Here is a 21,199-nt window from a genome sequence, read left to right on the forward strand (position 1 = left end):
ACCTGGTTTTCTTCAGTGGTTAAAAAAAAAAAAAGAGGGTTACTGTGAGGATTAAATGAGATCAGGCACATAAAGCATAAGACACATACAAAAAGAGCAATTTCATGCAGTTTGTTCTAATATGTGCTCCATAATGAGTAGTTATTATTATTAGCTATTGTTGTCTAAGCCTTGTTCTTCTGCTTACGTCAGTGGTGCTCTAAGTGGCGGAGAAATGCTTAAGTATATGAGACCTGATGAGAATGTTGGAAGACAATTTAGTGAACTTAAAATTTGCCATATAAGACAACAAGGTCGCTGCTATAGTCAATAATACCAATATAAAGAGCAAAGATATAAAAAAGCACAAAGTCACGGCCACCCTCCTCGCAGTAAGGGCATAAATAACACGACATACTGTGTTAAGTGTCTGTTTGGGATGGGGGAAGTAAGGAGCTCATTTTAGGTATGCCAGGGAGGGCTTATGTAAATGAATACTGTCTTTACATCCACTGAGCATTCTGTCCAACTACATTCAGAGGAGGGAAGAAGCACCTTAAAAATAATTACACTTGGCTGAAATAAGTGAATATATACAGTGTAATGAATATGCATACATATTGAACTTTGTAAGAACATAAAAGCTGAAACTTCCACTTTATTTTCTAACTTGACTTGGAGTGTACTATAGATGGATCCCCTCTAGCTCAGTTCTTGGTGAGAGGGAGAGGGCAGCTCTGCCCTCCAGGGGATGCCTAGCAACATCCAGAGACACTTTTGGATGCCACAACTTGGGATGGGGAATGCGACTGATACCCAGTAGTAGATTCTTAGGGACGCTGCTTAACATCCTACAATGCCTAGGACAGCCTCTGCAACAAAGAACTACCTGGCATACATGTCACTAATGCTGGGGTTAAGAAGTTCAGCTCTAGGCTGACAACTGTTAAAGGTCAAATGAGTTTCAAGTCACCCATAACCCACATGGGTCTTGGACAGCTTCTAGGGAATGGTAGGCTTTTTGTAATTTAGGTCAAATCTTCCCAGTCTCTTATATGGTCCCCCACTAATGAATCACAGACAGAAGTAGTAATATGGAGCTCTCATTCTCATGAAATGAATGGCTAGAAACACTGATCCTAGGAAATACTATATGCTATTCCACCTACTGAGGATATGAGCGTGGAGAGAGGAATAGTCAGACTTACACAGTGAGGAGGGTGGCCGTCCACACTAAACCACTGACCGATCAAGAGGCCAAGGGTTTCCTGGCTCAGGATTTCTTATTGTTGTTTAGTCACTAAATCGTGTCCAACTCTTTGCGACACCATGGATTGTAGCTGACCAGGTTCCCCTACCCATGGGATTTCCCAGGTGAGAATATTGGAGTAGGCTGTCATTTCCTTCTCTAGAGGATCTTCCCAACCCAGGGATCGAACCCACATCTCCTGCGTTAGCAGGCAGATTCTTTTCCACTGAGCCATCTAGGAAGCCCATCAGGATTTCTTAAGCAGCATCAATTCCCGTAGACAAACATGTTAAGCAACAACGAAAGTGAGGGTGAAAGAAAGCAAAAGTCACTCAGTCATGTCCTACTCTTTGCGACCCCATGGACTGTATAGTCCATGGAATTCTCTAGACCAGAACCCTGGAGTGGGTAGCCTTTCCCTTCTCCAGGGGATCTTCCCAATCCAGGGATCAAACCCAGGTCTTCCACATGGCAGGCGGATTCTTTACCAGCTGAGCCACAACAGCATACACTTAAAGATTAGTTCTCAGATAAAAAGTTTTATACATGATCCCTGAATTTTTATTTTCTACTTCTACAAAACTGAAGATCTATCTGCTACATCAAGACATTTCTTTCATAAGTACCCTTATGCAAATGCCGTGGGGCCTGCTTAGAAAACTGTGGCCATAACCGTGGGTAACACCCAGAATCTGAAAATGTATATAAAGGACATTACTTTGAAGCTTTGGATTCTGTGCTTGGGGTCATCCCGGCACTGCTGAAGAGACTCCCTGTGAACTCGGTATTTCGAATATCTCCCATCAATTCTGTCAGATAAACTGCGGGAACCCTGCAAAAACAAGAAAGGGTCTAAATTGGTAGATGAAAGAGAAACCAGAGCTTGAAATTAAGCTGAGAGAGTTTTGATATCTAGATAATAAATCATTACAGGCATTTAGAGAGATATACAGAGGAATCATAGGTTCCCAAGGATAAGGAAAAAGATGGTCACTTTAGATGCTACCATTAAAAATAAAAACAGAGTCCCACAAAAGTTACTGGCATTTTTTTTTCCACTGGTAGTTCCCACGCCAATCTGAAATGATTGACACCCTTTAGGTGAAGGGAAAAATTTAAAGTAACATTGAGTTGTTTAAAGATGGTATTTAATGACACCATGCCACTTTTGGATGGTGTATACTGTCCCTTAGAATTGCACTTAGCAAAAAAAAAAAAATCTCTTTCTTCAACACACTACCTTTTAACTATTATTTCATGTAGATTTTTAAATGTAAGAATAGCTCATCTTGGGACTTCCTTGGTGGTCCAGTGGTTAAGACTTTGCTTTCCAATGCAGGGGGTATGGGTTCGATCCCTGATTGGGGAACTCAGATCCCATATGCCTCAGGGCCAAAAGACCAACACCGTAAAACAGAAGCAATCTTATAACAAATTCAATAAAGACTTTAAAAATGGTCCACATCAAAAATATCTTAAAGGAAAAAAAAAAAAAAAAGGAATAGCTCATCTGCCCTCAAAGGCATATAAAGATTCAGGTAATAAATTAAGACAGAAAAAATTACCAGGGTCTGCCTACCTTCCTATTTTTCCTTCTTTCTGGGGAGAGAGGCTAGAATATAGCAAACAGTCACTGCAGCCTGTTACTTAGACATTTCTTTATTTTTTATTTTTTTGGCTGCACTACAGGGCATATCAGATCTTAGTTCCCCAACCAGGGACCTAAACCAGGCAACCCCTGCATTGGAAACCTGGAGTCTTAACCACTGGACTGCCAGGGAAGTCCCCTTTGTAGACCCTTCTAGTATGAATTTTTAGGGAGAAATTAAACAGAATTGGGGCAACTGATTTTCATATATAAGAAAAATCATCTATGGAATTTAGTTCTCCAAATAGCCCCAAATAATTTTTTGAATGTTTAGACAAGAAGGGGTATTAGAATTCCAAAGTTATCATTTTTATTTTTTTAAAAAATTTACAGCCAAGGTAAGTTAAGAATGACCTGTCCAAGGCTAGGCAATTTGTGGCAGAGTGACCTTGGAACCCAAAGCTGTTCCCTCTCCTCCATATCAAATATGTAATATTTAAATGTAGGATTGTGGTGCTGAACCATTCCTTTCAAAATAAGGATTAAAAAAAAAAAATGAAGTGGGGTGGGGAGGGAGGGGCAGAGAGAAAGAGAGAGACAGAGATCATGACACTTTTAAATAAGAATAAAGTCAAGATCATCTAAGTAAGATGATATTTGCATTCACATTTAGTTGTCAGAGATTACAGAATTGTTCAAAAACATGTGAAATGCATTTTCACATATATGCTAGTGATGCCAGTGTGAGCAGGAACAACAGAGATAATATTGTTCAAATCTCTCATCTTATGGATGAGGAAATAAGTTCTAAGATATTAAGTGATTTTGTCTGGGGCAGGAGCATAAACCAGAACTTAGGTCTTTCAACTTGTTAACTGCATACAAAATTTTAGCAAGTTTTAAGGATTTGAAAAATATAATCTACATCTAATAATCTAAAGGCTTTATATATTTTTATTTAAGGCAATGTTTTCATTAATTGATTACATGACCTCTTTTTATCATATAGATGGCTCTAGAGTACATATGGAATGGGTTTCAGGCTAGAGGGGGTAGGCAAAACAGATGGGCTTTCCTATAAATATGCAGAATCATATCATAGTTTTATATAATCTACACACTCTAAGCTTCAGTTTCCTGAGCAGTAAAATGAGGGAAAATAATGCCAATCTATAAAGTGTCTCTGAGGATTTGAAGAAATATAAAATGCTTAGCTTTTGCCTGCCATATATAGTGTGTTAATTCTTGCTATTGAATTTCTTTCCATTTTAAAGGTAGATGTTTCCATTTGAATGACTAAGAGTACAATTCTAAATTTTGAAAAACATTCTGTCTCTAAAAATCTCACCACAGAGGCATCTTCCTATGTGAGTGTGCATACACATAAGCTACATTTGTAGATAATTAATAGCCCATATGATGAAAAGCAATAAAGAAATTTGGCAATAGTAGAGAACAACTTTTACATTGTACTTGTGAACTTTCTGTTTAATGTAGACCACTGAGGAAAAATGAACTCTTACCGGAGGTTACATTTTACATTTTTATACTGGTAAAGATAGGCATCAGTTTCTCAGGTGACAAAAGCCACCTGTTTCTAAAACCTTCTCTCTTGCCTGCCCTTCATTCACTTTGATAAGTTCTATTATTTAAAGAGAGAAAAGTGGAAAGGACATGGGTGTAACATATTGTCTCCTTTCCGCACTGGGTCATATAAGGGTGAACAGAAATAATATCTTCTTGTACATTTTTCATAATTCTTTGATAGGGACTGAGATTTAGACTGCAAATATAAAATCATATCATGAAAAATAATTGAAACTTTAATAAAGTATACTAGAAATGCTTGGTTTTATTCTATACGTGACATTCAAGATGTCCACAAGTGTCAGCTCAACCTTAGATCCCACTCAAAAATGTTCAGTTACTGAACTAGCAAAATACACAGTGAAATTTTAAAATAGTATAGACCTTGAAAGATGAATCGCATTAATATCTCCAAGAAATCAATATGGCATGATCTGCCTTATATTTCTTACTCACTGTATTCTCAAATATGTTAGAGTTAAGCAGAACCTAAATATAAGTAATATTTTAAAGCCAATGTGACATGAACGGTTAAATGTTTTTCAGAAAGAGACTCTCTCACCTTTGTTTGTTCATACAGGGTGAAAAAACCACAGATCATTAAAACTGTCCACTACACATGTATCCCTAAGGGGACACGTGAAGATGCTACCTGAGCTGCACCTTGTTTGGCATGACTGGCTGGCAGGGTTATTTGCTTTGCCTCTCTCCTCTATGAGCAACTTAAAAAAAAAAACTGTAGTAGGTAAATCCACATATGTAATTAACTGGCTTCATAATGAAATCCTTTAGGGTTAGAGTTCTATCAATAAATAGCATTTGATACAAAATCTAAAATTCTATGTGGATTTGAACTCATATATTGTCATACAGGGATGGCCTGTGTATTACTGTATCTCTAAGACAAACAGTACTCTGGAAATTTAATGATTTAATAAAAGAAGATAATTCACAAATGAAAACTGTTCATCAAAAAGTTATATATCACCAATGCACTGTGATATAATTTTAATTCTCAGGTTTTTCTAAATTATAATTAAAGCTTTAGGGGGCCAAATGAGCTTCTGGTAATAGGGTAAAAGTCTCTATTTTCCTTTATTGTGCTAATATATAAATTCCACTATTTTCAATCCTGGCTTCACAAATGTCAATAAACTCAGATAAGACTGAGAGCTAAGAGTCTCCAAGCTCTTTGGATTTTCCTCCCTCCCTACAATTTTCTTTGCACATCAGGAAGATGTCACTTGTTCTCACTCAGATAACAATACTGAAAGGGACAAGCCAACTCTTTCTCACTCGGAAGCCTTTGAAATCTTCTAGCAGGCTCAGCTTCTCAGGCACAGACTCCAGATGGTCCAAAGCCACTCGGGTACTCTAGAAAACAAGGCAAGCAAACATTATAAAAAATTGATCAATACTCTCAGAATCCAACTACTAAAAATCAGTTGTACCATGGGTATAAGCAGTTCAAGCTGTAGATTGAGGGAGTCAACCAAGAAGAAATAGTTTTTCTAAGATAAACGTATGTTTTCAAATCAGAAAATAAAAGTTTTAAAGAAGTATATGAGATGCATTTGCAAACTGCCTCAGATACAAAGCTCTTCCTAGATAACTGCTTTCAATTGATAAGCTATGAAACTTTCTATAGAGAATTTCATATTAATTCACAAACCTGCTTCAGTGAACATCAGAAGTAAATCACAAGGTAATAATGAGAAACAGATAAATTTGCATTTACTTATCTACAGAGCACATTAGAGATCCTTACATGTTGCCATTTTAAAGAAGAAAAGAGCTCTCAACAACTATTTGAGTTAAAAAGGAAAAGTGCAGTTCTCAAAAGACTTGGAAGAAATATCCAAAATTAAATATTTTGCAACAGGGACAAAAGGTCCTGTTGATTACAAATCAATAACTTTTACAGTCTTTGATTAGCTAGTCACTGATTTATACATACCAATATAAGCACTAACAGGGAATGACCTGAAACTTATTTCAAAGCCAATATTGAATTAAGAGGTCAAATGTAGAATAACCTTGAGACCAGAGACTGTACCATACACACCTCTGTATTCTAACTCCTATCACAGGGCAGGCACATAGATAGCTTTTACATTCGAAACGAATTGCAAATATTCAGCGAAATTAAAAGCAAACCCCACGGCTGCGGCATGGGAAGGAAGGGGCCTGCAAGACCCTGCATACAGATTTCTCACGAGCTGTTGAGAAGTTAGTGACCACCCAATGTTCCGAGTGTTTCTCCACGTCTCCCACATGAATGGATCTGCACCAGACTGTGAATGGAGGTGACAAGTGTCCCTTCTGGACCGAGAGAGTTGAGACTGTATGCTCCCTCTTCCGCCCTAGATCCTGCCATGAGGCCCCGGGAGACCACGTGTTCCGGGGGGCAGAACTACAAGCCAGAGAGCCGCTCACTGCATTGGAACGCAATGGGAATGAAAAAGCAACTGACAGAGTGTTAAGCTGTAAGAGTTCATGGTTTGTTAGTTACCAATGCATAGCACAGAATTTACTGCAAAAATACCTGAGACTTATCTAATCAAACTGTGGGCTAATCAGGTGGTCAGATGGCTTTTTTGTTTGTTTAAACTGGGAGGAGGCTCCATATTATACACACATGAGGGCTTTTTTCTCAGGGGGAGTTCATTTCTTTTGGGAACTAGACAGGGTTAGGAACTGGGGTTCTCTTTTACTTCCTCTTCGTGTCCCTGTCTCACACTGATGCTGTTCCCTGCCTTCACTTCTGGTTCAGAGCTTCTCCAGAGTATAACCTTATGGCTTCCCGCAAGGTGTGTGGAGAGGTACAGATGCAGACAGTTTGGAGGTTCTAACTCTTCCTTGAAGACATTTCCAATGTCCTTATTTCCACTTTTTCCTTCTGCAATAAAAAAGTACCACCAGCTCAAAAATCTTTCTGAAATTTTACAGGCTGAATAAAATTCGCCTTCCAAAGCGCTCCCCTTGACAGGCATGCTAAGGCATTTTACCCTCTTTATTGTTATGAATCATTTGGCCCGATCTTCTTTGACTTGGAGTTGTAGATGTCTTCTAGTTTTCAATGTGTAAACCACTGTTTCTATTTCTTCATATTTGCATTTCTCTAATGTGATTTTTGAGAGAAGAGTGGACACATCCTTACTTCCGCTTTTTTGAAATTCTTAAGTTGTAAATGCTGTTTTGTCACTTTCATAACTTTTCAAGTTCTACTTAAACTTCTTTTCCAAGTTCCACTTAAAGGACTTAAGTATTTCGTTCCTCCCCCTTAACTTGTACTATTGTTAGTCTTTTTGCAGCATGTGCTCAATTTAAACTGCCATGCATTTTAAATGGCTTCATTTAATGTTTTCATGTGTAGGACAGATTCATCAAAACGATGTTTCTTAGACTCACAGACAATAGAGAACAGACTTGTGCTTGCCAGGGGAGGGGTGTGGGAAGGGATGGACTGTAAGCCTGAAGTTAGTAGACGCAAACTATTATATGCAGAATTCATAAACAACAAGGTCCTACTGGACAGCACAGGATATCTTCAATATCCTGCGATAAATCATAATAGAAAAAATATAAAAAAGACTACATATACATTTATAGCTGAGTCATAGCATGTTGTGCAGAAGAAATTAACACAGCATTGCTAATGAACTATACTTCAATTAAAAAAATGACGTTTCTTAGCATAGTCCCTCATGTATAGATTTAGGAGAACTAGAGTTTTAGCCACCATATATGCTACATTCATTTAAAGAGTAAAATTATAGCTTTCCTCAAGAATTATATTGGTCCTCGAATAGTAAAATACAAATCAACGTCATGGTGATTTTAAAGCAGAATTTTATGCACTGGATAAACTCTTCTTCATAAACAATAGCTTCAGTACAACTTGTTTAAAAACTTCATTTTCATTTTTTCATCTCATAATTTTTCTCATTTAAAAGTGACCCTCTAAACTTCGGTTAAATATTAATATATTCAACTCACTGTGATTTTAAAATAAGCAAATAATCTTTTCCCTACTGTAAAACCAGTAGGTTATATAAATATTTTTGCTTAGAATTTTCAATCAACCAAGTGATGCATGAAGAAGGTTTTTTTTGTTGCACATTTACACATACTAGTTTATTTTGACTATTTGATTATGTTTGGGGGTACTTATTCAAATGGTGACTTTTTTTGAGTAAACCTTCAATCTTAAAAAAAATTGCTTGGCTCCTTCTTACGTACAGTTATTTTTCTACTTCCCTCCCCAACCTCCTGTGTCTCAGTTAACATCTTCATACTTTCTCTTCATCTTTTTCAGTTGTGATTATTTTATATTCCATTTATGGGTTGTTTTGCAATATCTCGTTCAATATCAGAAATATTTTCTGGCACACATGTCTTTCTCTCTATCCTTATATTCTAGTAAATTGATTAACGCCAAATGTATTACTAGGTAACAGAAAAATTCGTAAGATGTAGACAGCACACTTTCTGTTCTGCAGGAACTTTTAATTTACTGAAGGGAGAATATGCATATGCAAAAGATATAAGAATTAAACAAAGAAAAAAGCTATCTGCATTTATTTTAAGGACATTACATGTACAGATGCTGAGATTTTTAAGGCATCTGCAACAATAAGATATGAAGTAATGAGGATAATGAGACCAGGTCTGCAGACATCTCAGGTCTCATAATTTTATGACTCAGTGGCACTGGGGGAGTACTTTTATTTTCTGTCCTTCTCTCTCTAGGCATGTAAGTGTGCTTAAACCTACCACTTTCAAATATAGACTTAAGAGTACGCACATTCACGTCCGAACTTTATTTTTTGTTTTGTTTTTTAATGTGAGGTTGGCTGGGGTGCTGTGATTAGGGTCTTGTCACATTACATGGCATTTCAAGTTTACTTTCCCCCAAAATCTAGCTGTTTTAGAGAGACAAGAAGAGATAGCAGATGGGAAGTCTAAACAGGGTTTGTTGGATTTTAGAGATACCATGAGGACATATAGCATGCTCGCTCTTAGGGAAAAACACCTCATGGAGAGTCAGGGAAACTTTTTATCTTTTAAGTTGGTTAATTATTTCTGCCTTACATAGTTGAATGCTTTAAAGGGCACAGATAAGTCTTCTCCGGTAGGATTAAGGAAACAACTTCTCAAGTTTTAATAATGGCACTAGCAAGTGACAGGTGCTGAACCTGTCTTTAATTTCCTGAAACCAATTTCCCAGAAAAACTAAATCAGACATTCACAGAGGGGTTTAAAGATTATTTCTCTTTTGCAAATGTTACAAGATACTAAATTTCATATCAAATTTGAAAACAAATAGAAATTCACAACTAAGACTCCATTTCGTAAAGATCAATACAACACAAGGAGTATAGTATGTGTTTTATCTCAGAGGCTTAAGAAACTGGACTTCCACTGGCCTAGGAAGCAAATGATCAATTATACCTAATTCTATGACTTAACTATACAAATGTAATTCAATTTTGAATACAGTTCTTAATCCTCATACCATTATATAATGTAGATACTAATGTTATCCCCATTTTGCAGATGAGGCAACCGAGGAGCAAAGTGTAAATAACCCTACAGTCACTCACATGGTGGCAAAATTGGTATGTAAACCCAAGTAGTCTATTCTCACGGTAAATCACCAATAGAAAAGGAGAGCAACCCGAAGCTGTAACAGTACGTGCTTTATGTAAATTCCTAATCCCTTGCTAGCCATCAACTCTTAGCAGCTAGAATTTTGAAGATATGTCCCTGGCAAACTTGAACCCAGGAAGAATTTCATTTTGCCAGTTCTGAAGCGTCTGTGCTTAAGACCATGCATCCAATACATACACACACAGGGGTCAGGACATTCTTTCTGTTGATTAAAGAACATTAGGTATGAGATTGAGTTTTATGATACTAACATTTCCTTTTCTTTTTCGTAACATTTAACACTAGTATAACACACAAGCTGCCCACAAGAGATGTTTTAATAAATGTTGGCCTCCTGAAGACAAAGGCAGAGTTACCATGTTCTAATCAACCTACTGAATCCTGGCCTCTACATTAAAAACCTAGAAGCAAAAGTCTGCTGTTTCATTTATTTTCTCTAGACCAAGGGTAAGATCCAGTGATAGAAACAACAGTGAAATTCAGAAATCCTGTCTGTTAGGTCTTCCGGCTTTTGCACTTATAGGCATGTTTAGATATCTGTTGGAAAGGGCCATGAATCAGCTGGCAATTGTACTATTCCAAAACCTTCAACACATACCAAACTGCTATGGAGCTCAACAATTCGTACTGGTGCACAGAATATTTTTCTTTAGGCATTCCTCTGCTTCAGACTTCAGCGTAATTCAGGATAATACAGTGTGACAACATAAGTAGCAGTTATTAGGAACTAGAAAGGAGCTTCACTGCAATTCTTAAGATTCCTGTCTCCCGCAGACAAAGCTTACAAAACAGATTTAATAGGTATATTTTAGCAAATACACTTTTCTTTGTAAAACTCTATGCGTCTATTTTCTTATTAACATAAAACAACCACCATTTTCTTATACGGCTATTGAAAACACAATAGGTTTTGAAGTTCAGATGATAAAGGATATAGTATCTATATTTTTACTTTAACACTGTGTGTGCACTTCTGGCACTATACAGATATTAAGTAAAAGAGGTTATGAAGCAGTTTATTGGGGTTCAAAAATGCAATTCAGTTTCATTTGGAAAGAGATCCACTGCAAAACTTTTCTTGACAAATGGCTGAAAGATGGTAACAGGACCTGAGGAAACAAGTTGGAAGGGGAGAAAGACTGAGATCAGGAAGAGAAGAGACCGTCTGCCTTTTTCACTTGCGGGGACTCAACCCAGCACAGCTGTATACGCTTCACAGGGTCCTCTTCATCCAAACTGTAGGACATTTGTTGCAGCCAAGAGAAAAAGTAGCAGAAAATAGGCTGGTAAAGTCATTTTGCAGATATACGTCCCTCAAAGAGCCCCAGTGCTCAAAGTTGTGTGGATTCCTTGGAATATCAGAGGAGTCCTTTATTTCTAGATTGTGTACTTTTGACACCAAGCAGGACCCTGTGGGACTCCTGAAAGTCTTGGAGTCACCCCATTTCTTGATTACAGAAGATAGGCTTTATTCAGCCTCTATGAGGTTTCCCTTGTAGCTCGGTCAGTAAAGAATCCGTCTGCAATGCAGGGACCTCTTGCGATGCAGGAGACCTGGGTTCAATTCCTGAGTCTGGAAGATCCCCTGGAGAAAGAAATACCAAACCCACTCTGGAATTTTTGCCTGGAAAATCCCAAGGACAGAGGAGCCTGGCGGGCTACAGTCCATCAGGTCGCAAGAGTTGGACACGACTTAGCAACTTAAACTACTAAACTACTATGACCTTCTCAGAGTTCTAAGGAGCAGGTTCAAACAGTTGCTAATTAGGGAAGGAAGGGGATGCTAAGACATGGAGTAAAAAAAACAAAAACAAAACCCAAAACAACAGGGCAGCCTTGGGCCAAGTTCAGTTTCCCTCACAAGGGATACGTAACAATGGAGCTACTTTGCAGATACTGAACTCCCCACGAGGCGGTCTGCTGCCCAGACCACTGGGAACCAGGTTGATGATGCTGACTCCCACCTACCTCACCACCAACCAATCAGAAGAATGTCCATGAGCTGACCATGTCCTCTTTGCACCATTACTGTAAAACTTCTCACTATACCTCCAAGTTGGGACACACAGCTTTGAGGACATTAGCCCACTGTGACTTTTCTGTGCCGGGCAAAGCAATAAAGCTCTTCTTTTCTACTTCACCCAAAACTGTGTGTCTAAGATTTAATTTGGTGCCTGGGTACAGAGGCCAGACTCGGCTTCACTTTAACAGATATTTCAAAATTAGACACCCATGGGGAACAGTGGTGAGGTGGAAGGGATGCTGAATCAGAAGTCAGTCTGCCTTATTTGTGAAGCGGCACAGTTCCAACAACATTACCTGTATTTTGTGGTCTGGGGAGTATCACTTTCCCCCACTCTTATTTTTTAGTTGATTTTTTTTTTTTTTTTGCCACACCGTGCACCTTGGGAATCTTAGTTCCCCCACCAGGGATCAAACCCACATCATTGGGGGTTTCACTAAAGCTTGGAGCCCTAACCATCGGACCACCAGAGAATTCCTCCCCTTCCCTTCTAAGCTTCAATCTCTTATTTGCATCATACACAATGATGGTCTCTATTATCCCACACTCAGAGGGTAACTGTGATTACTGAGGAAGCGTGAATGTGACAATGCATTGAAAACTGTCAAGGACTTTCTAAATAGCCAGTATTAAACAAACAAAAAAAAGTGATTCTGTGAAGTACTGTCAGCTGCAGCATTCTCAAATGGAGAAAACGAGGTCGGTGACAATCTACTATTACAGCTAATAAAAATCAGTCAACAGAGTACAAAGCAGAAACAAGGCAAATTTAATTAATTAAAACTACATCCAATATTTAGAAAGACATTTACTGTTCTACAGACATCATCCAAAACATAAAAGTAATGGAAGTGTAGTGGCACATAAGTGACATTTGTAGATACTGTGCCCTCGCCGGGGTGGGGGAATGTTCCCTTCGGTCTCCTTATCTGGTTAATAGTTTTCCCCCCAACAATATGAGCATTTTCAAGCATATAGGAAATCCGAAAGAAATTTACAGAGATCACCAAAATACCGATCACCTAGATTCTACTATTAATACTCTGTTATATTTGCCTTATCACATATTAATCCATCTATCCTTCCCAATGCCTATCCTTTAACCCAATTTATGTTTTGCACACATTATGAAGTAAATTGTGCACATGATTACCCTTACCCTAAAGCCTTCAGCATGCATATCATTAACTCCACTTGAATATATTTAATGTAAAATTTACATTATTTAGTACTGAAGAGTATAAATCTTAAGTGAACAGGTTAACTTGTATTATCTCTCATCCCCTGCTCAGGGAAGGTGCCCATGCCTTCACTGATTCGGTCAAACAAGCTCTCCGGTGCGTCGTGAGCCTTTCCTTTGCAGCACCCCTCTGAGTACTAACGCTACACCTGCTTGTGTGGTTGTCTAAGCAAGGTTTGTATCGACACTGGGCAGTTAGCATCACAGGTGGAGGATGCCTCGTCATTGTTCCCCACTGTTCCCCCAGTAACTCACCCAGAGTTTCCACAGAAAGGTATTCAGAAGGCATTTGTATTTGAAGGGATTAATGCCTCTTATGCAATGAAGGGAAGGGTTATATCTATCTATTCCAGCTGCAAACATTTACTAAAGGCTAGTCTATAGGGGACCCTGTTCTATAGGTGACCTGAGTGACAGTCTAAAATGAGGCCAAACAAGCCTGTGGCAAGATCTTAGAGTCTACGAGGCCACAGTGAAGTCTTTCCATTTAATCCTGAATGAGACAGAAGGTCTTCTGAGGGTTTTGAGCAGAGGGGTGTGTGTGTTAGTTACTCAGCCGTGTCTGACTCTTTGCGACCCCATGGACTGTAGCCCTCCAGGCTCTTCTGTCCATGGGATTCTCCAGGCAAGAATGCTGGAGTGGGTTGCCATTTCTTTCTCCAAGCAGAGGGGGTAACATGCTCCAAACGGAACCTCTGATGCTGTCTGCAGGCTGCAGGCCCCTCGGCCCTGAGCAAGGGAAGAACAGGTGGAGTCTGGGAGCATTGTGAGAAGGGGGTGAGGCACCTCACTCCCCAGGTCATGGACCTGCTGAGCAGTGGACACTCTCAGACCCCCCTCAGGGGTGCAATGTGGGTGGAGCTTCCCGAGAAATTTACTGGGAGAATGTACTGAATCCCCAGAAGGCCATACCAAAGGCTCTCGATTTACCCCAACCACTCTTATCATGCGCTCTGACCATAAACTTCTGAAGATGTCCTAGGTTCACAAAATGGTTTCTGTTATAATGCTAGGTTATTTAGTTAACTAGAATATTTTTATCTGCAGTAGCCTTCTCCTTGAGGACAGCCAGGCACAGTGGAAAAGATCACTGATGAGCAATGAGGAGATACAAAGTTCTATCTCAGGTTTTCCACGATCGGTTGTATGAACCTGGGAAAATCGTTTAACCCGTGGGCCTCAGTTTCCAAATCAAGAAAATGGGAAAGTGGGATCTAACAATCTCTAAGAACTTTTCTAGCTCTAGATTTAGTCTGCTATTGCTTTCCCTTCTTCCCATTGTAGGTGGGGAGCTTAAACGGTTGGAAAGAGTGTGAAGAATGGTTTTATATAAAGAGAAAGTAAAATAAGGAGAAAACCATATAGGGATTACTGTTTCCCTAGGAATCAGGGGTGGAAAAACCTTCATTCCTCTGTGGCAGAAAGCAAAGGTAATGACTGCATGAGGAAAACAGGAAGAAAGATATCTTTGTGTACTTATGTTTGCCCCATCAAATTATCATTCCACATATTTGTTATTTTGTATTTCGAGAATAGATACTACCAAAAGCAGGCAAGAACTTGCTTTTTTTCTTTTTTCATTTTGTAACTGTCGTAACAAAAAAAAAAAAAAAAAATTAAAACAGAAAAAAGATTTTAGTTTTTCCCTCATCTCAATCTGCTAATTAGCTTCGGGTTCTATTACCATAAATGTTATCCTATATTTTTCCATCTGTCAAAGTTTCTGTGTGATCATGACTTTGCACATTGTAGACAAAAAATGTCACCTGCCATTCTGGTAAATAACAAGTGCCACCTGCCTTCAGCCACTGCAACCAGCTCCAATGGAGTGCCCTGACGGGAATTCAGAATGAAGATTAAACAGGATACTGGCCCTAGATAGCTAAGACACATGTCTAAGGAATAACTTTAATGAACCCACACTCATGCCTCTTCCCATACATAGAAAATCACTAAAATAATTAACTTGAGATGTCTGGGTGGGTGGGTGTGTGTGTATGTGGGTGTGTGTGTGAGATTAGTAGCAATCTTTTGATGTTCGACTTACATTTTTTTTCAACAAAAACTTCTATATGTCAATATCCTGGCTTCCTCAGAGCTGAGGGGCCTATATTCCGGTTATATAGTCCTCAGTAAGATCACCAAAGAAAACATAATTCTCAACTTTGGGGTTGTGTGCTCTGTTTTTGCTTTTTCCAGTTGACAAAAGGAAGGCTCAGATCTGTCTGGAATATTCTCTACACACTGCTGCAGTCAGGTCACGGATTCTCCTGCCAGACTTGGCCTGGTCACCTTCTCTAGCATGGCAGCTAAAAGCACGGTTCTCGAGCAGTCCGAGTTGAAACCCTGGTTTAGCTTCCTACTGGTCACGAAGTTCCTGACCCATGTGCACTGGAACCGTTTCTTCATCTATAAACAGGTATAATAAGAACTCTCATAGTGCAGAACTATTTTAAGGGTCAGATATATTAACACATGCAAAGTACTTGGCATGGGGAGAGGTACTAGTGACACCGTGGGTGGGAGGTATGGGGAGGTGGGGTCCTGGGCAGAGAAGCTCTTTGTCTCCTGCATTTCCTATCAGCAACACTCCGGCTTCGACGACGTTCCCTGCACACCCTTAATCCTGTCAGCTATTCCACCCATGAAGTACTGTTATAAAAGTCCTCATCAAATGCTCCCAGGCAGAGACACATAGATTTGGGGGGTGGGGGGGGGCATGAACCTGCTATGTCCCCTTTTGCCTGGCAAAACAATAAAGCTATCTTTTTCTACTTCACCCGAAACTCCATGTCTGAGATTTGATTTGGCACTGGTGCAGAGAGGCCGCGCTTTCAGCATCAGTCAGCTCAGTTCAGTTCAGTCACTCAGTCGTGTCCGACTCTTTGTGACCCCATGGACTGCAGCACACCAGGCCTCCCTGTCCATCACCAGCTCCCAGAGTTTGCTCAAACTCACGTCCATTGAGCTGGTGATGCCATCCAACCATCTCATCCTCTGCTGTCCCCTTCTCCTCCCGCCTTCAATCTTTCCCAGCAGCAGGGTCTTTTCAAACAAGTCAGCTCTTCCCATCAGGTGGCTGAAGTATTGGATATTAAGTATTGGCCAAAGTGTCAGCATCAACAGTAAGCACTCAGGGAGCTCTCCGATGACCCAGATGGGTGGGACGGGGGTGGATGTGAGAGAGCAAGGTCCAAAAGGGAAGGGCTAAATGTGCACACACTGATTCACCTCAGGGGACAGGGGAGACTAATGCAACATTGTGAAGCAATTATATCTCAATTAAAAAAAACACTAGTTATTGTTACAATGATAATACTAGTTATTATTCTGTGGACATCTCCTCTAACGTGTGGGTTAGGTGCTTATCCTCAGCGCTTCCTATGCACACACATGCCTCCTATCACTTGTCCAATTCTTTCCTGAGTGTTTATTTGTCCTTTTCAGTAGACAGCAAATTTCTTAAAGGCTTATATTCTTCTCTGGAGAGTCCCTTGGACTGCAAGGAGATCAAACCAGTCGATCCTAAAGGAAATCACCGTGAATATTCATTGGAAGGACTCATGCTGAAGCTCCGATACTTTGGCCACCTGATGCGAAGAACTGACTCATTGGAAAAGACCCTGATGCTGGGAAAGATTGAAGGCGGGAGGAGAAGGGGATGAGAGGGTTGGATGGCATCACTGACTTAATGGACATGAGTTTGAGTAAACTCTGGGAGATGGTGAGGGACAGGGAAGCCTGATGTATTGCAGTTCATGGGGTCTCAAAGAGTTGTACATGACTTAGCAACTGCACAACAACAAATATTCTTCCCTATATTTCTGGTGCTGCACATTTGCTATTGTACACAACAGATTTTAGTTTTATTGGGGGGGGGGAATCTCAGCACAAAGATCAATACAGACTCATTCATAACTTATAAATGGAAATGTATTTATAGCACACTTTTTAAAAATACAACTTAAAATCTGACTTTGTGAAGGACAGAGACTATTTTTACACACTCAAAATTTTTAAAAGAAGAAGAAAAATGATGGGCATTAAAGTTGAGTTAAACGGTCCAGACAGTTAAAGAGAAGATGAGAATAAAATCTTCTGTGGACCTAGTAAGATCTTAATAAGGAAATGTAGGGTGTCAAGAACAACCTCTCTCCCCTGAATGAGCTGACAGGGTTTGTCTCAGGAAGCCATGATGACCCTGAATGCCAGGCAGATTGTGAGAAAAGCTAGTCATTTCCCTGACTTGTTACCAAGCCCTCACCCCAAGGCCTCAACACAAGCCAAGGCAGGCAATCACACTTGCTTCTTCCATATTTAACACGGAGCAGACGGTTGTGATAGGGAGCACTGATAAGGGATGATGATTGTTCTGGCTGAGGTAGGGTCCCGGCTAATTTACTTAAAAGCTCCTTAGTGAGGTGAACATAATTAATCTTCTCTGTTCTCAAAGTAAAGGGCTATTTTCTTTCAAAGAGATGTGTCCCCCACTCCCCTAACTCGGTGTTCTAAAAAAGAATGACATAACAAATTAATCATTTTCCATTAGTCCCCACACAGCACTTAGATGTTGAAAGCGCATGTGAACAGTTAATCCTCCTATATGGATGAGTTTCTGGTGACAGGCAGATCAGATCTAAATAGAAATCAGGCAAAGTATTTTATTTTTATCATTGTGGCTTTGCGACTTAATTCAAAAGTAACTGAGATCAACTCTGCCTATACTTTTAAAGTCTGCTTTCATAATTAATCCTTTTCTGAACACTTAGAAATACTCTTTTGGATCTTGTACAAAGCATTTCCCTGGCCAACCCCTGCCAAAGCAGACAGAAGCAGAGACTATCTAGAATATTTTAAAACTATCGAAAATTCAACAGAACTATCTTTTAAGGAGACCCAACTGCCAGGCCACACTTAGTTTAAAGTACCAATAATTTGAAGTGATAGCAATACATTTTGGCAGACAGCTCACCTAAACCAGTAATGTTAAAGGTGAATTCTAAGTATGTTTGAGACACTCTGGGAAGGTATGGCCTGAATGGCTGAACAGAAGAAGGGCAGGAGAGGAGAGACAGTATATGTGAACAGAAGTATACATTTTTAAATAAATTCTTTTAGTTTCTGAATTTTCAAACCTGAGCTGACTAAGATGGTCCAGAAAGCCAGGGGGCATAAAACAGCTGATAATATTATTTGATGAGCACATTTATCTGACATTGCCACAAACAATTGTTTTCCTGAAACTTCAATTGCTAGAAAGTTTTTTTTTTCTTTTTTACCAATGAAAGCCATGCATTCATTCAACTGGACAACAATGAAGCTTTGTGGCCTGGTGGTTAGTATGAAAAGGAGTTGGTCCTGCCAAAACAATTTGAAATTTTGAACTTGGGCTCCTTCCCCTCGCTTCTTTTTTAACAGACTCAACTAAAATGAATGAGTTCTGCAACCTTTACTAGACACATTAAAAAAACAAGACAAAACAAAACAAAAAAACAGCAAAAAAAAAATAAATAAAAAAAGCCAGAAAACAAAGTAGGCAAAACCACATGACTTTGGACATTTAAAGTATGTTGTAAAAACTTAGAAAACATGCAATAATCTGGAAATTAGGCAGGACTTCACAACATTTATTTATACAGAAATTTGAAAGAATATCCGGTCTTCCCTTTATCCAACAGTGTTCACTAAGTATTGAGCTGGCCAAAAAGCTTGTTTGGGTTTTTCCATAAGATGTTATAGAAAACCCCTAATGGATTTTTGGCCAACCCAACTACATACAAATCAAACTGTAATAGACTTCACTACATAGATTTAGTTCAAGAACATTCTTTTTGTTCCTCAATGAAAATAAATGAGAGCAATAGAGAGAAAATATTTATGACTTTTCATTAACTGCCTTTTTCCATTAAATTGGAAAAATTTAAGTATAGGGATTATACCTTATTTACTATTATTTAAATCTACATAGTAGTTACACAGTAAATATTTATTGAATTTGGTGTTGTAATTGCTTCTCAGACATCCACTAACTACATATATGCAATGACACTTTTAAAAGTTGCTAGTGTGAAAGATTAGATAATTTATATTTGATCTGGGGATGATTTCATATCCTGTCAAGTGTATACGGGTATGTCAGGAGTTCTGAAACACACTCTTCTTACAATTATGAAGTTGTAACAGTAACATCAATTACATGAGATGGAACCCCTGCTTTGGGAGAGAGGAGTCTTAGCCAATGGGCCACCAGGGAAGCCCCTGGAGCTCTACTTAAAGATGGAGGGTCTCTCCCTCTTAAACTTACAGGGGTCCACTGCTTTAAAGGAATGTTCTGGAGATGCAAACAAGATGTCTATTGATAGTGAAACTGGGTGTATCAAATTTAAGGTAATATCACTTGAAGTCAGCTGCAATTTGCACACTGTGGGAACCACAGAAAATTCACTTTTAACCAAAACAAACAAGCAAACAGAAAACAAAGAAACAGGAAGATGGGAATACAGAATGGCATCTTGTTCCCAGATCCCAGAACACAACCACGTACTTGAGCTTAACCCTTAGCTTATTCGCAATAATTAGTCATCACCAGTTACAATTCAGACTCCACAGGTAAAGTTTTTTTTTTAATTAGCTACTTGATAAATAATTTAGAGAACCAAAATGGATAGTAAAAAATACTATAGAAACTTCAGTAAGATGTTAAGCATGTTACCATGTTCTCTTGATTTTGAAGGTATGGATGCAATGGACTACTACTGAATAAAAGTCATTCATGATTCTGAAAAATACATGATTCAAAAATACTTGTAAATACTGATTCCAAATTTCAAATACACTTCTAATGAGTTCTATTTTACCGTTACTTCTGGTTTGTTCTCTTACATTTTCTTCTCAAAACACAATACTTCTGAAAATATGATAAGTTTCTAATTTTTAGAAAGTTAATAATGCAATCTTTACTAGATAACTGTAGATTTTTTTCCTTTTTTTGGATTTATAAACATCATCTAGAATGATCAGTCCAACAATGATTTTCATTTCTATGTTATCTTTTCCTTCTCATCACATTTTTATATAACCTGCTTTCAGTATTTGCCCATTTATGAACCACAGGAAGTAAATTATGTTGCACAAATGTAACTAAAGATGAAAGAGTACTGTCACACATTTTTTTCAGCAAATGTTCTTGTTACAAAATACTGCATGATGAAGTCCATCCTGTTGAAGAGCTAACTGGATTAAGAGTACCCTATTTCCTTTTTGCCCTTAGAAACTATACTGTTCATGCATTGATTCCTGAGTTTGCAAAACAAAATCATATAGGATATTATCATTTGAAGACTCATAATCTGACTTTTGTTTATAGAGTCAATTTCACCATCATCAGGATCTGGAAGGCTGCTGTCTGTCCCTTTATGTTAATCTTCTGATTCATCTAATAGCTGTGAAATGTCTTCCTCTGTCAGTTTCTTCACTTTGCTCTTTTTGGAGGAAATAAGAAATTCTGAAGCTGCATCCAATAAAAGTGATAATAATCATAATGAAAAAGACTATAAATCTTCTTTTTTTATTATTATTTTTTATTATTTTTTTTATTAGTTGGAGGCTAATTACTTCACAACATTTCAGTAGGTTTTGTCATACATTGATATGAATCAGCCATAGAGTTACACGTATTCCCCATCCCGATCCACCCTCCCACCTCCCTCTCCACCCGACTCCTCTGGGTCCTCCCAGTGCACCAGGCCCGAGCACTTGTCTCATGCATCTCACCTGGGCTGGTGATCTGTTTCACCATAGATCATATACATGCTGTTCTTTCGAAACATCCCACCCTTACCTTCTCCCACAGAGTTCAAA

At 38.8% G+C, this 21,199-nt stretch overlaps 1 protein-coding gene across 5 annotated transcripts in view; it reads right to left on the reverse strand.

Annotated features, from left to right (window-relative positions):
* The window catches only part of CEP128 (centrosomal protein 128), a 452,993-nt gene that overhangs the window by 22,749 nt on the left and 409,045 nt on the right, over positions 1 to 21,199 (reverse strand). For all 5 annotated transcript variants that reach the window (XM_065941397.1, XM_065941396.1, XM_065941392.1 and 2 more), the window contains 2 exons: positions 5,700 to 5,777; positions 1,947 to 2,060 (listed from right to left, as the gene is read on the reverse strand). In XM_065941397.1, the coding sequence (XP_065797469.1) occupies positions 1,947 to 2,060; positions 5,700 to 5,777 (192 nt within the window). The remainder of the gene's footprint in view (positions 1 to 1,946; positions 2,061 to 5,699; positions 5,778 to 21,199) is intronic.

The sequence above is a fragment of the Muntiacus reevesi genome, chromosome 7 (genome assembly GCF_963930625.1).
Source record: "Muntiacus reevesi chromosome 7, mMunRee1.1, whole genome shotgun sequence".
In the NCBI taxonomy this organism is placed as follows: domain Eukaryota; kingdom Metazoa; phylum Chordata; class Mammalia; order Artiodactyla; family Cervidae; genus Muntiacus; species Muntiacus reevesi.